This window comes from Candoia aspera, chromosome 16, assembly GCF_035149785.1.
Source record: "Candoia aspera isolate rCanAsp1 chromosome 16, rCanAsp1.hap2, whole genome shotgun sequence".
Classification (NCBI taxonomy): domain Eukaryota; kingdom Metazoa; phylum Chordata; class Lepidosauria; order Squamata; family Boidae; genus Candoia; species Candoia aspera.
The window spans coordinates 5,994,475-6,008,180 of NC_086168.1; the positions used below are offsets into that span (position 1 = coordinate 5,994,475).

Below are 13,706 nucleotides of genomic sequence, written 5' to 3' on the forward strand. Positions count from 1 at the left end.
CAGACTACTGCATGGAAAAGGCACACAGAGCTCAACAAGGAGAAAACGGTTCTTAGAATACTGTGTAATAAGGGAACATCGGAGTAGTGATGACAACATCCACGTGCCAAAGGAAAAGGATTAATTTTCAGAAAACACATCTAGAAAGGAATGTGAGGTCCCTCTGCTGTATCCTACAGCATGGACCAGGATGTTTCTGGTTTGAATTCTACCTTTGCCTCCATTGCCAACCTTCAAAACTGGGGATTATTTATTTTGATAAGACTGTTAGAAAGATCCTGGGTTTGGCATGCCTCAAATCCCACACCAAAGCTTTCTAGATATTGCTAGTATTCTTATTTATGTAAGGAATCTGGGGTGGTGGTGGAATTAGTGGGCCTTCTGAGACAATTCCATGAATGCAGAGGCTCAGTTCACACAACCTTCTGGACCCAGGTCAGTGAAAGACCTAGCAGTTACATTCACACCACAGGCTAATAAGCTGCCCTAGAGGTGACTTTGCTCAGGTGGGTCTCACTCAATGTTTTGTACGAACTGAGGTCACACTTAAGCAAACTAGGATTGAGCACAACCACAGCATGGGAATTATGGGCTTTGGTGGTTTCTATTCTGACCAGAAATTCCTCTTTGGAATGTTATGGAGACTGACAGCAATTTTCTCTGGGGGCAAAGACAATAACACGATTTTCTTTTATACGCTCAAGAGCACTGGAGGTGTGTGTGAACAGGTGTGAGTATGTGCTTGCAAATAATTAAATGCACTATCCATGCAGCAACGATGCAGAACATCCATGCCCCAGTGCTGTGTCCCAACAGCAGGGAAACTGAGGCTTCATCCTGGCAAAGAAGGCTTCCTCCCTTCCTCTAGAGTCGGGTGGATGCAGGGCATTCCAGCTCCGCAAAGCGTTTTGGGAAGATGCCCGTAATTCCGTTGCATTGGCCTTCCAGCCATTCCCCGTTCACTGTGGAAATGCAACAGGGTTGGGGTGGGGATGGGGCAATCACTTGAGAAAGAAAGCCAACCCCGATCGATCTCTTCTAGGGTGGATCAGATTCCAAATGAATCTGGAGAGGGTCAGAGAAGAAAGTTGGCAGAGGCAGTTTGCCAGGGCCAGTGGATTTGCCAAAATACTCTATTCAGCCCCTTTATTCCCAAGATATTGAAACAATCCTATTCAGGGCTGGATGCCTTGACTTGCCACCAGCAAACACCCTGTTTGGATTGATGTCCTTTATCCTACCTTCAGACAGAATCTCCAGGACATCACCATCCTTGAAGTTCAAGTCTTCTGGTGCCTCAGAGGTATAAGGGTGTTTTCCCACCATGCGGTAAAGTACAGGTCGATCCACAGGTTCTTCTTCACCCTGGAAAAACACAGTGCAAATGGAATGGTAAAGGAAGCAATGTGTGAATGCTATTTTTCTTTTTTTTAAAAAAGAGCTCCCTACACATAGAAAAATAGCATGATAGGGAAAGGGCTTGAGTGAATCCTTTCTACATGCAAGGAATAGGGATTCTAATTGTGGTTATTTTAGAAACCTGGAAATAAGGAACATTTGTATTAGGAAAAGAGTGCAATGGATATACATATTGCCTAAGTTGTGCATTTTTGTAGATTTTAAGAATAGCAACCCCCCTTGGGGAAATGCTCTAGGCGGAAAAAGATGGGGCAGGGTAAATAAATTCTGAATGCACTCCTGTCCTCTAGCTTGAAGGAAAGGGTCCAAGGGGAGGGAATGGCTCTTGAATTTGCATTAGAACAGAAATTGATTTAATTTCACATCGCTGAACAAAATACTTGTGGAACTAAAGTTGCTCTCTGCTGGCTTTTGCAATGCAGATCCTTTTTTTGTTTAATGTGCTAGGGAAAGTCTGCTCAAAAACCATTATTCTCTGGAAAACAATTTCCAAATAGGGATGTTTTAAAAAAATATTAAAAACGATGCATACTGGGCAAAATTGCAAGGAAAAATGTATGTGGCTGGGAAAATGATCACTAGAATACAGTACAGTATCTGAAACGAATGTGGTCACTTGTTCCTAGTCTAAAGGGGAACTTAGTTCCTGGTCTAGTCCTTAAACTTGACATTTCTTTTAATTCTCAACACACGGGAGATTCAATATAGGATAGTCTGAAAACTGAGCCACCCCTCTGAGCACAAGAAACAATAATTTTTACCTGGCACCAAAGGGTCAGATAGGTCCCTTGTACCTCTTGCCATAAATTCCTTAGTTCCTCATCACTGTTAATGGTGATTAAATCAGTGCTCCCTGGAGCTTTGTACCTGCGTGGAGTTCGTGACATACACAAAATCCAAGTATAATTTAAGAGAGACTCACCCAACATTCTTCATGAACAAAATATTGCAAAAATAGCTACAACCAATGCAAACTGTCTTAGTAGAAATCCAAGTGAAACTTTTTTTAACGATCACCAAGGAGGCAGGAATGTGACACTGCAGCAAAAAAGGCAAACACCATTTTAGGCTTTAGGAAACCATAACTTCCAAGCATACAAGAAATAGTTGCAGTTCCTGCTGCCCTAGATAGACAATATATTTGGGCATTATGTTCAGCCTGGGCTGCTGCTGCTTTGGAGAGAAATGGATAATGTTGAAAGAGATTCAAGAAAAAACACTTCTATCTTTAGGGCTCCTGCCTGGTGGCTAACAATGCCCTGGGTTTCTCCTTTTAATTCTCCTTTTAATTAATTTTTATTAAAGAAATTTTAACAATACGAATAAAAAATAAAGAGGTAAGTGCATAGAAAATAAATGAAAGAAAAAAGAAAAAAAAAGATACAAAAATGGCTTCCAATCTTCTTCACAGCAGTTATAAATGCATTTATCTTTTATCCTCTCTCTCTAAGATTACCTCATTTCTCCCTTCTTTCCATATTCTATCTTTTCCAATCAAACCCATAAATCACTCATTTTTTTTCCAGGTTTCTCCATTTAATTCTCTTCTGTGCCACCTTGTTGCATTCAAGAAGACAACAGGTTAAAGCCCAGGGGAAGAGAATTCATCTGTTATTGCTCTTTCATGCTGGCTTGAGCCAGACCTGCTGAATTTCTAACCTAGATATTAACAGCAGAAGCACCCTGCCTGGAAAAGAAGTTGGCAACCCAGTCTATACTCCAAAGATCCCTGCTGCCAATCTTCAGCAAACTGCAAACTTAAAACCAGCTACAGGTAGTCCTTGCTTAACGACCATTCATTTAGTGATGGTTCGGACCTATGACGCTGAAAAAACTGACTTATGACCGGTCCTCACACTTAAGACTGTCACCACTTCCCTGCAGTCATATGATAACTATTTGGGCTCTTAGCAACCGGTTTGCATTTATGACTGTGGCAGCATCCCGTGGTCATGTGATTGCTGTTTTTGACCTTCCCAGCTGGCTTCTGGCAAGCAAAATCAATGGGGAACCACACGATTCACTTAACGACCATGTGGTTCGCTTAACACCCATGTTGATTCGCTTAATGACTACCACAAAAAAGATTGTAAAATTGGGTTGGATTCACTTAATGACCATTTCGCTTCGCAACCAAAATTCTGGTCCCAATTGTGGTCGTTAAGTGAGGACTACCTGTAGTATGGACTGGTCGATTGCAAACGGTAGTGAGGGGGGCACCCACCTACCTCACTTGCATGGTTGAAACCTGCCGACGATATTCTTCTTGTAATATGGAGCTGAGTTCAGCCAGGGATGGGGGACTGCTCACCTTCCGATTTACAGAGAAAGAGCCATGAACTTTTAAGTAGAAACTATGGGTAGTGGGAGCCACAGGTACCTGCAGAGAGATGAGAAATCCCGCTGGTTAAAAAAAAAAAAAGTTTCTGCCAACTTTTCTTCCCCCTCATATGGGAAAGACAACCGCAGAGAAGGGGCGAATCTTACCTCTAGAAGACATTCAGACTTGGGGCCTTTTGCACCTGCCCCGTCTGCCCCTCTCTGTCCTGCAAAGAAAACTCCTATTTTCATTTCTTTCGTTCAAAAGAAAAGCAATCAAGCTGGCAAATAAATAAGAGCATCAGCAGGAGAAAGAAAGGGGGAAAAAACTGCCTTTCATCTTTGCTGGAATTTAAACCTGCATGAAAATGATTCCTAAAGGCCTAGGCTAGGAAGGAAACACACCTGTGGGGTTGAAGTAAGCATCGCATCTCTAAATCACAGCCTCTGTTCTTTCCAAAATGCAAATAGTATCTACACTGTGGTTGTAACTAAGTGTTTTACTCCTCCCACCCCATGGATTCATTGTAGCTTCTTGTACTTCTCAGCAAAGTTTTAGATACAGATACAGATCTTGCTTGTAACTAGTGGCTTTATTTCTCCCCACAATTGTTTCATTGTAGCTTCTTGTATTTCCCGGCAAAGTTTGTATTTGTGTGTATCTCTACCAATCAATCAACTATCTAATTCACAAATCTTTTCCTGCTGGGTTCCACTGGTGGTCAACTTGGGGCTGACCTGGTTTCCAAATCCTCTGGCTGTCATGTAGAAGACGGGGAGGCATGATTCCCGGTGGGGATGGGATTCCTTGGATGACCTTCTGCAAGAACAGAGATGCATTTTGATTCGCCAAGTGCCTTCCGGAAAGCCGATGTCACCAGCTCTGCTTGTGCCATGCATTTAACCCGCTTGCTGAATTCACCCATTTCTGTGTTTGTACAACATGCAACACCGTGAAAGAGCCAAACTAGATGGTTTCCAGAAGACTGGTGCAAACTGGTGCGCTGCAAAGTCCAGCATTTGGTTGTTGCCCAGTTGCTCATCTTTGCTGGGCCAATTCCATAAGGCAGCTGAGAGATGTAAACTCTCCAGCCACGCCTGCATTATGAAATACAAGAAACCAGCATCTGGTGGCCAGCACCAGAGAGAGAAAAAATTGAGAGGAGATACTTAAGGGGGGTTTTAAGAGGATTTTTAAGAGGGCTTTTGAACTGTGGTGCTGGAAGAAAATTCTGAGAGTGCCTTGGACTGCAAGAAGATCAAACCAGTCCATACTCCAGGAAATAAAGCCAGGCTGCTCACTTGAGGGAATGATATTAAAGGCAAAACTGAAACACTTTGGCCACATAATGAGAAGACAGGACACCCTGGAGAAGATGCTGATGCTGGGGAGAGTGGAGGGCAAAAGGAAGAGGGGCCAACCAAGGGCAAGGTGGATGGATGACATTCTAGAGGTGACGGACTCAACTTTGGGGGAGCTGGGGGTGGCAACGACCAAGAGGAAGCTCTGTTGTGGGCTGGTCCATGAAATCACGAAGAGTCGGAAGCGACTAGATAAATAAACAAACTTAAGAGGGTCTCCACAATAACTGCAGCATCTCCCTGTTATTGGCTAACCTTGAGAAGTCAACCAGGATTAGACAGGGTTAGTCCTTGGAGAGAGACCCCCAGGGATGTGAATTTGATAGAAGTTGGAAAAGCATCACCGAAGAACAAAAAACCACTTCCGTAGTGTGGTCAAGAAAACCACGTAGATGTTTCCCCATGAAGCCACCAGAAGTTGAATTGGACATGAAGAGGTCTTAGCAGGTCTTAACATCTCTCCAAAAGGAAGGAGACTGACTTGGAGGATGGTGGTTTATCACCTGCCCTCAGCAATGGTCAGACAAATCTCCAAGATGCAAGACCCCTTCTGGTTTTAAGCTTCTGTGGAACCCAAGAGGACTCCTGGCCAGCTGACATAAGGGCAACTGAGAAAAGGAGATGGGGGGGGGGGAATCCACCACAGGGACATTGTTCAGCCTGTGAAGGCCCACTAGGGGGCACAAAAACACATTGCTTGTATCACCAAGGTAAGAAGCTGCGCTCAGGAAATGCTGGGGACTTTCTTAGCACTCCTAATTGTTGCCCTGAGGAATCTCCTAAGATTTCTCAACATGGGCTGCCAACATCCAAATAACTCCCAGATGGGTACAAAGAGGTACCCATCTCGTGGTCTAGTACTGTAGTGGTCATCTGAATTTTTGAGCCTTTTCTCTGTGGCACCCTTCTAAGAATTGGAAGTCTCCTGTCGTGTCTCCCCTTAGGCTTCTCTTCTTCTTAAGCTAAACATACCCCGTTCCTTTAACTGTTCTTCATCCGATTTAGCCTTCAAGAACCTCCCCATCATCTTTATCACCCTTCTCTGCCCTCTTCCCAGTTTCTCAGCATCTTTCTTGAACGGCAGCAAGCAGACCTAGACACAGCAGTCCAGATGTGGTCTGACCAGTGCAGCCCAGAGCAGAACTATCAATTCTCGTGATCTTAACACCTTCCAAAACTGAGTTTGTTCTTTCAGCAGTGGCAGCCCCACATTGACTCACACTTAATCTGTGCTCTGCCTTGAAACCCAGATCCTGTTCACAAGTACAGCTTCCAAGCTGGGTGCTACAGTACGTATCTTGCATCTGGTTTCCCTACCTTACATTTCTCACCAGTGAAGTGCATTTTATGAGCGAGGGCCTGACATTCAAGCCTATCAAGATACTTTGAACCTTGAGCTTGTCTTCTCAGCTTTTAGCTTTTAGGCTCTACAAATCTGATGAGCACCTCTTCTATCTGTATACTATATCTATATATTTGGGTCTGTGATGTAAGCAACAGAATGAGCCTCTGTCCATAGGGAATGGCAACATCAGCTTGGACAGAGTTTCATTCTGTGGCTTACACCACAGACCCAAGTATATAGATATATAGATAGAAGAGATGCTCATCAGATTTGCAGATGACACAAGCTAAAAGCTGAGAAGACAAGCTCAAGGTTCAGAAGTATCTTGATAGGCTTGAATGTCAGGCCCTCGCTCATAAAATGCACTTCAGCGGTGAGAAATGTAAGGTAGGGAAACCAGCTTGGAAGCTGTACTTGTGAACAGGATCTGGGTGTCATGGCAGGGCACAGATTAAGTGTGAGCCAATGTGGGGCTGCCACTGTTGAAAGAGCAGGCTTTATCCCAGCTATGAAAACCCTGTAAAGGCAGGGGGAGGAATCAAGCTTATTCTCAGCTATATTTATATTCTTGCAATAAGCTGAATTAACTTTCGCTGGACTGGGTGTGTGCGCCTTAAGCTGGGTGTGTGCAAACCCAGCCCATTCGGTTCATTTAAGGATCAGTTGTGTAAACCCAGAAAACAGGTCAATTCAGTAGCCAGGTTATGGTTAAGGTTATGCAGCCATTGTCAAAAGAGAAGAAATGCATCAATAAATATAGCCCAACAAGAAGTTGAACATTTGTAAGTGATATGTTAATCTGCAGGAAGAATTGCAATCCTTTCTGAAGCAGAAGCTCTTGGGAGTGAGAAGTTTCACCTCTTCTCTGTCTGCCTTCAAGGCAGCTGCTTGGAGTAGCAGAGGAGCAATGCCAAGAGGAAGAGTTGGCCATGTGCTGCTTCTGATGACCCACCCAATCGCATTCTTCCCCATGTTCTCCAACTCACCTGAGGCTTCGGAGAGCGAGTGCCCATGCCTGGGTCCTCTTCGAAAGCAGAAGAAATGACCTGTGGAAGGGAGAAGAGATTCAGAGGCAAGTACGATTAACCAAGGGTATACAGGGTCAAACATGGTGGGTCTTTCTTTGGGATCTCTCCTCCTGAAATCCAAAGCCAGGTTCTTGCTACTTCTTGGGTTCTAGCTCACTTCCAAAGCATGGAGATTGCAAAGAGACCTCTTCCAGTCCTTTTCAAGCCTTAAAAGCTCTTCTAATTCTCACATTGAGGTAGCTCTTCTTTGCTTCGACTACAGACACCCAGGATGGGAAGTGGGACAATTTATTTTAAAAATCCCCTGCTATAAAGAACTAGCTTGGCAGGTCACATGTGTTTTCAATGTCCATCTAGCCCACTACCCTGAGATTTCCTGATAGAGTCTCATCGTGGCCAGTACTTAGCTTCTGAGCTCAAATTAGGTTACTGGCATCAGATGCTGAGATAGAGAAAGAGAACATCTGAAAGTGCTTTGAAAGGACTACCTCTAACACAACCAAAATAAACCCAATTTTTGTAATCATGGAATGTCAGAACTACCTTGGACTGGCCTAGGAAGTCTTTCTCTTCCAACTCTTCCATGGGAGGCCTGAAAATTGTCCCCGGTGGGACACTTAAGGGTTCCAGGAGGAGATGATCCTAAAACAAGACAGAGGTAAAGTCTCAGATCAAAAGGGGAGAAAAACAGAATAAGTTGTAAGATGGAACGAAATCTCAGCTTTTTGGAGGGACTCAAAGTATATGCCTGGGTTTTGCTGACAAAGGATTCTGCCCCTCTAAATCTAAGCAGGAGGCTTTACAGGACCTGCCAAAATTGAGCTCTCACTGGATTAACCCAGATAACGTCAAGCCCAATCAAATATAACATATTTGGGCTTGCTGCGATGGTTTTGCTTCGTAAAGAGGTTGACTCCATGGAGGCGCTATGCTGAACCTCCCATTTTCACAATTCTTCTTGAGCTGTGTCAGCCCTTCAAGGTAGGCCAGACTAGGAAACCAAAGTCATGAATGCTAGTGCTACTTTTATTATAAGGTTATAATAACAGAATCTTGCAAGTCTGAATGGGCTTTTCCCCCTCCCTTTATCTTCATGAGAATTAGGAAGGGTCTTGTCTGAGACGCTTCCTCAGATTACAGTTGTGGCCTGGACTCAGATTTCTTTTATCTGGCTATTGTCTTGGTAGCAGCTGTTCCCCCTGTTCCTCAAGGTTATTCTTTCTTCCCATGAGAGATGGATAGATGGATACATGGAGATACAGTCAGCTCTTCAAGGTAGACCAGACTATGAAGCCAGAGTTATGAATGTTACTACTACTTTATTATAAGATTACAGTAGCAGAATCTTGCAAGTCTATGCTTCCCCCTCCCTCCCTCCCTCCCTTTATCTTGGTGAGAACTAGGGAGGGGCTTGTCTGAGATGCTTCCTCGGATTACAGTTCTGCCCTGGACTCATATTTCTTTTATCTGGCTATTGTCTTGGCAGCAGCTGTTCCTCTTGGTTATTCCTTCTGCCATTTACACACTGGTTGTAGAAAGCAAGCCACACCCTTCCTGAATACAGAAAGGGAATTTGCCTGACTGAATTTGTGCCTCCAGCTTAAAGCAATGTGGCTTATTACCTGTACGTGCTTCAAAGCAATCACGGTTTGACCCTTGGGCATTTGTCTGGCCGCTTCCTCCAGAATATCTTGTGCTTCTTGCCATCTTCCAAGCCGGCAGTGGGTAGCTGCCATATTGTACAGAACCTGTGGCCACACAGCAAGCAATTAGTTGCAAGCTCTGGTTGTTCACACAGAATTCTTCAGCAAGGAGAAGATGAAAATCAGCTCAGCTTGTTCTTAATCTCCCAGGCATGGGCAAGAGGTGTGAAAAAGCTGTTCAGTTTTTTTTTCCTTAAAAAAAAAAGGAGGGGTAGTCCAGGGAAATTAGGAGAAAAGTTGCAAATTATGCATAATAAATGGCAAAGATTTCCATTTGTAGCAGAGTGGGACAGTTTCCTGACTGAAAGTAAAAAAAAGTGCCTTTTTACTTTATGAGACAGATTTTGGCCCTGATTTGGCCCAATCTTCCTTTCTCTTAGTAATCTCAAGATGTCTGGGGCATAATTCCTTGGTATCTATCCAGAGGCCACCAGGTTGGGAAAGGTATTCTAAGATTTGGTAAATAATATGAATAGAATAGAATAGAATAGAATAGAATAGAATAGAATAGAATAGAATAGAATAGAATAGAATAGAATAGAATAGAATTTCCTTTATCCACTACAAAAGAGAGAAAATACATTGATTTTTCATTTGGAGGCAGCTGGGATGCATGTCCAGATTGGTGCTTCTGAGAAGGACCAAGACCCAGTTTTGCTCCATCGTCACTCAGTTCTATTTCTTATCCCTCACCTTTGAGGTGCAGAGCACAAATGCCAGACCGAGTTGTTTGTAATCGATGCAGGAATTATTCCGCAGATACAGCAGAGCCAGCCTCCCATCTTTCAAGGCTTCCTCATACCTGGTGTCAGAAGAGAGGAGCAAAAGACAGAGAAAAAGAAAAATTGAGGTAAGGGATTGAGTTGCATTTTATTATTTATAGAGAGTGGGGTATCAGAGAACATTATGCTTTATAAAATGTAAGATGGGTGCTCTGCTTCCCGCAGCTTACAGTCAAAAGTTTAGACAACAGAAGCTACGGGTTTTATTTATTTATTTATTAAACAGATTTATAAGGCTGCCCTCACACACATATGCATTTAAGCAGTATATAGGAAAAAGAGGGAAACCACCACCACCACCACCACCATCATCATCTCTGGAGGAAAACCAGTGCATTGAAATGTCAAACTTCTCTGGATTAACAGTACGGAAAACACGGATCATTCCAGATGTGGGCTGCCATCAGCCGCAGCTAGTGTGCCTGATAGTGAGGAATAAGGGAATTGTCATTCAACATCTGGGAAGATGCATATTCTCATATCTCACATCTGTCAGTTACTACTACCCACCCCTCTTCTCAGTTGCATCCTAGGCAGAAATTCAACAAGATTCCGTTGGTGTCCTGTGATATCCATCAGCTGATGCATTGAGACCATAAGCCCACATGTGGTTTGCTCCTTTACCTTACTGTGTTATGTGAAACCTGCCCCTCTGGTTCATAGACCATGGTTTAGTGTTGATGAAACTAACTGTGGCTTATTCAATAAACCGTGATGGAATAAACCTGGGTTTAGCATGTTATGTGAATGCAGAAAGGGAAGTGGCACTCGCTTACCTCCCCAGCTGCAGGTTAATGTAACCTCTCTGGAAGAAGGCCACAGCTAAGCAGTTGTCTTTGGAAATGGTTCGATCGAAAGCCTAAGATGAAGGTCAAATCAAGTCAAGTCTCAAGTCAAGTCAAGTCTCAAGTCAAGTCAAGTCAAGTCAAGTCTTATTTGGTCATAGGCCAGCAAACTAAGATGAAAATAGAATAGGCAGTCAGCATGACAAGGGCCAACTAATTTTTTTTAATCGTGCAGCCTTGCTTTTAACCATGGCCCATCTTGGAGAAATGAAGACTTCCTTGAAGAATGTCCCTGCGTCTCAGCAGAAGGATGGAACGAGAAAGGGCAAAAATGTTCCATTTCTGCATCTCAGGATGCTTCCTGGCCAAGAAGCAGGGCTGGCAATAAAGAGTTGGCCACCTTGGTGAGCATGACATTCTTTGCATTGGTAAGCCCTGAAAATCCAGCTGCATCAGTGGCTGTGAAAAGTCTGGAATTGAGAAAAATGAATGGCTTGGGGTTAACTTGAAGCGGGTTGTTTAGATTGCATTTCTGGGAAGAGCTCCATAACCTTTCAAAACTAGGGCACAGCCCAGTGCCAAATCTTTCTGCATGGGGGCCCACCGACACAAAGGGATGCTGGACAAGAACTTAGCAACGACTCGTTTCAACGGCGTTTGAACAGGGCTGGAGAAACGGTCAGCTGCATTGTGTGTCCTTTATCAGCTGGACAGTGGGGTGCCTCTGAGCATGGGCCAAGTGCATTTTGGAGAAGGGGCTCTAGCTGAGTGGAAGAGTGTTTATTTTGCACGTGCTCTCTCTTTCTATATTCCTGTTGATGATTGAACTGAACAGAAATGGTTTTTTTCTTCAGGAATCAGTGGCCTAAAGTCACTCCAACCCAGCCATTTATCTGTGCTCTGCAGCTCAGAATCAAAAAGTTCAAAAAATCTCTGGGTTGACCATCGGGGAGAGGCAACCTAAAGTGTATATGAAAGAAATGTCCTTATTAGCCTCAGCTAAAGTTTACAGGTGCATTTGTTGTTTTCACCAGCAATTCAGCAGTTAAGGGGGTTTAAAAATCCTAGAACACAAGCAGAGCAGAAAATACACTGGTGGTGCTGAAGCCATGGCTACACAGGTTGTGTTCTTGGAGCGTAAATCGGAACTGAAGCCTTGCAGAACCAAATTGTTGAGCAAGCCACGATTACCTGGGTCACCCATCACAATAAACCATCATCCGTGGATTACAAACCAGAACAGCTGGGTCCACACATTGCCTTGAGCGAAAACCAAGCAAATGACATTATGGCTTTGTGTGATGCATGAACTCAATTGTTTGGACTTTATACAAGAAATCATTGCCAAAGAAATCCTGGCTTGATGTGGCCTCTAAATGCTATCTTTTTGTTCCTTTGGGAATGAAACACTCAGACCAAGCCTAAACAGGATTAGGTAATTTGTAGCTCACTGCGTTGGGAGTAATCACTGCATTTTATTAACCAGAGTTTGGGGTTTAGCTGATTGAGTGAACTTGCCAATGCTGTAAATATTTGGGATTAAACTTTCCATTTTTTAAAAACATTCTAAGTGGAAAGTCCATTAACTCAGTGATAAGGGAAAGGCACTTTGTCCATGCTTTTAAAAGTATGCTTTCATTGGAGAGATGGTAAATAATGTTTTCTTGATCTGGATAGCTCCCAAATTGAAAGCACAACGATAACTGTTTCTCATATGGCTTTTGATTTTATTCAAAGATCTCTTTCTTCTTCAGAATACGGTAACTTGGATTTCAAAAAGCAAAAGTGGAAAACATTCTTCCTCTGTTCTTTCTCCCCCTACATGGCCTTTTTTTTTTTCAATCTCTGCAGTCTTCCCTTTATCCCTCAGTGGGGTCTGAAATAATAATTTTTAGCCCTGCAAACTTTTCCAGCCTGGCTTCCTCCAGATCTGTTGGCCTTGCAAGAATTCTAAGCATTGCCCTCTCCATAATGCAAACTTCTTGAAGCCTGACATAAAAACACCTGTGTTCTGCATTGCTTGCATCCCTCAAAGTGGGTTTGAGCATAATGGGAGGTTAGCTATGGTTTGTTGGACGAAACATGAGTGGCTGGCTCACACAACTTGGCAATGCACAGACTGTGATGGTTTACTAAGTACAAAGACGGGATTTGAATTATGCCGAAATCAACAAACCAAACCGTGGCTTAGTGTGTTGCATGAACCCAGTGAGTGTTTGAAGGGTAATGTTGGGTTGGACCCTGCAATGTGAGAGAATGTTGTTCCTCTTACCTCCAGAGCTTGATCCAGGTCTCCTTGCTGGAGATAGAGACAGCCAATGTTGAAGTCTATCTTGGAAGGAGGATTCTCAATGCCATGGAAGATGTTCAAGGCAGGGTCGAGGTTGCCTTTCTCAAGGGCTAGGACACCCCTGTTCCATTCTCTTACTAGCTCTTGAAAAGCCATCGGTCTTGGTGTCTAAGAGCAGCTGATCTGACAATAATCTTGCTTTGTTCTGTTTAGAGTCCATTCAAGTCCTCCTTCCTTTGGCTTTCAGAATGAAGTAAACAAGGAAGTTGAGTATCTTTTTGCCCACACAAGGAAATGCAGGTGGTGGAGAAGAGAGTCTTCCAAGATGGTTTAGGACAAAGTTCACTCTTCTAGACAATTTGGATGGAGAACACACCTTCCCGTTGCCGCATTCGTGCTGCCTCTTTATCTGTTTACTTACTGTTGGGCACAAAATTTTCCCTCGCTTATCGTTATTACTGTATGCTCGTACCAGACTGGCATTTCTGGTTTAGAATGTCATGAGTTTGATTCAGTAGGTGTGAAAAACAGGCATGCTTTTTTTTCCACTTAAAGAAAATTATCCCCTTCCAACATCCATGTTCCTTATATCTACATTGAGATATATATATATATATACACACACACACACACACATACATACACACATACATACACACACATGCATACACAC

The 13,706-nt window shown here is 43.4% G+C and overlaps 2 protein-coding genes across 4 annotated transcripts; both read right to left on the minus strand.

Moving 5' to 3' along the window:
- Positions 1–13: 13 nt before the first annotated feature.
- On the minus strand, positions 14–3,968 carry LOC134506033 (NADPH oxidase activator 1-like). 3 transcript variants are annotated; one of them, XR_010068768.1, is made up of 5 exons: positions 3,907–3,968; positions 3,648–3,799; positions 2,181–2,286; positions 1,242–1,365; positions 14–962 (listed from the first exon to the last, which is right to left on the minus strand). XR_010068768.1 is itself a non-coding variant. In XM_063316012.1 (4 exons), exons 1-4 carry the CDS (start codon positions 3,656–3,658, stop codon positions 865–867), a joined length of 339 nt encoding a protein of 112 aa, XP_063172082.1. In that variant the 5' UTR covers positions 3,659–3,823; the 3' UTR covers positions 14–864. The 3 variants fall into 3 exon arrangements, 2 of the variants coding, with proteins under 2 accessions (XP_063172082.1, XP_063172081.1); XM_063316012.1 differs by lacking the exon at positions 3,907–3,968 and having other exon boundaries at positions 3,648–3,823; XM_063316011.1 differs by lacking the exons at positions 3,648–3,799; positions 3,907–3,968 and having other exon boundaries at positions 2,181–2,397.
- Positions 3,969–4,426: 458 nt separating this feature from the next.
- LOC134506303 (NADPH oxidase activator 1-like) lies at positions 4,427–13,343 on the minus strand. The gene is made up of 7 exons (XM_063316454.1): positions 13,016–13,343; positions 10,735–10,817; positions 9,870–9,978; positions 9,096–9,221; positions 8,017–8,115; positions 7,432–7,491; positions 4,427–4,558 (listed from the first exon to the last, which is right to left on the minus strand). The coding sequence occupies exons 1-7, from the start codon at positions 13,187–13,189 to the stop codon at positions 4,427–4,429; spliced, it is 783 nt and encodes a 260-aa protein (XP_063172524.1). The 5' UTR covers positions 13,190–13,343.
- Positions 13,344–13,706: the final 363 nt, after the last annotated feature.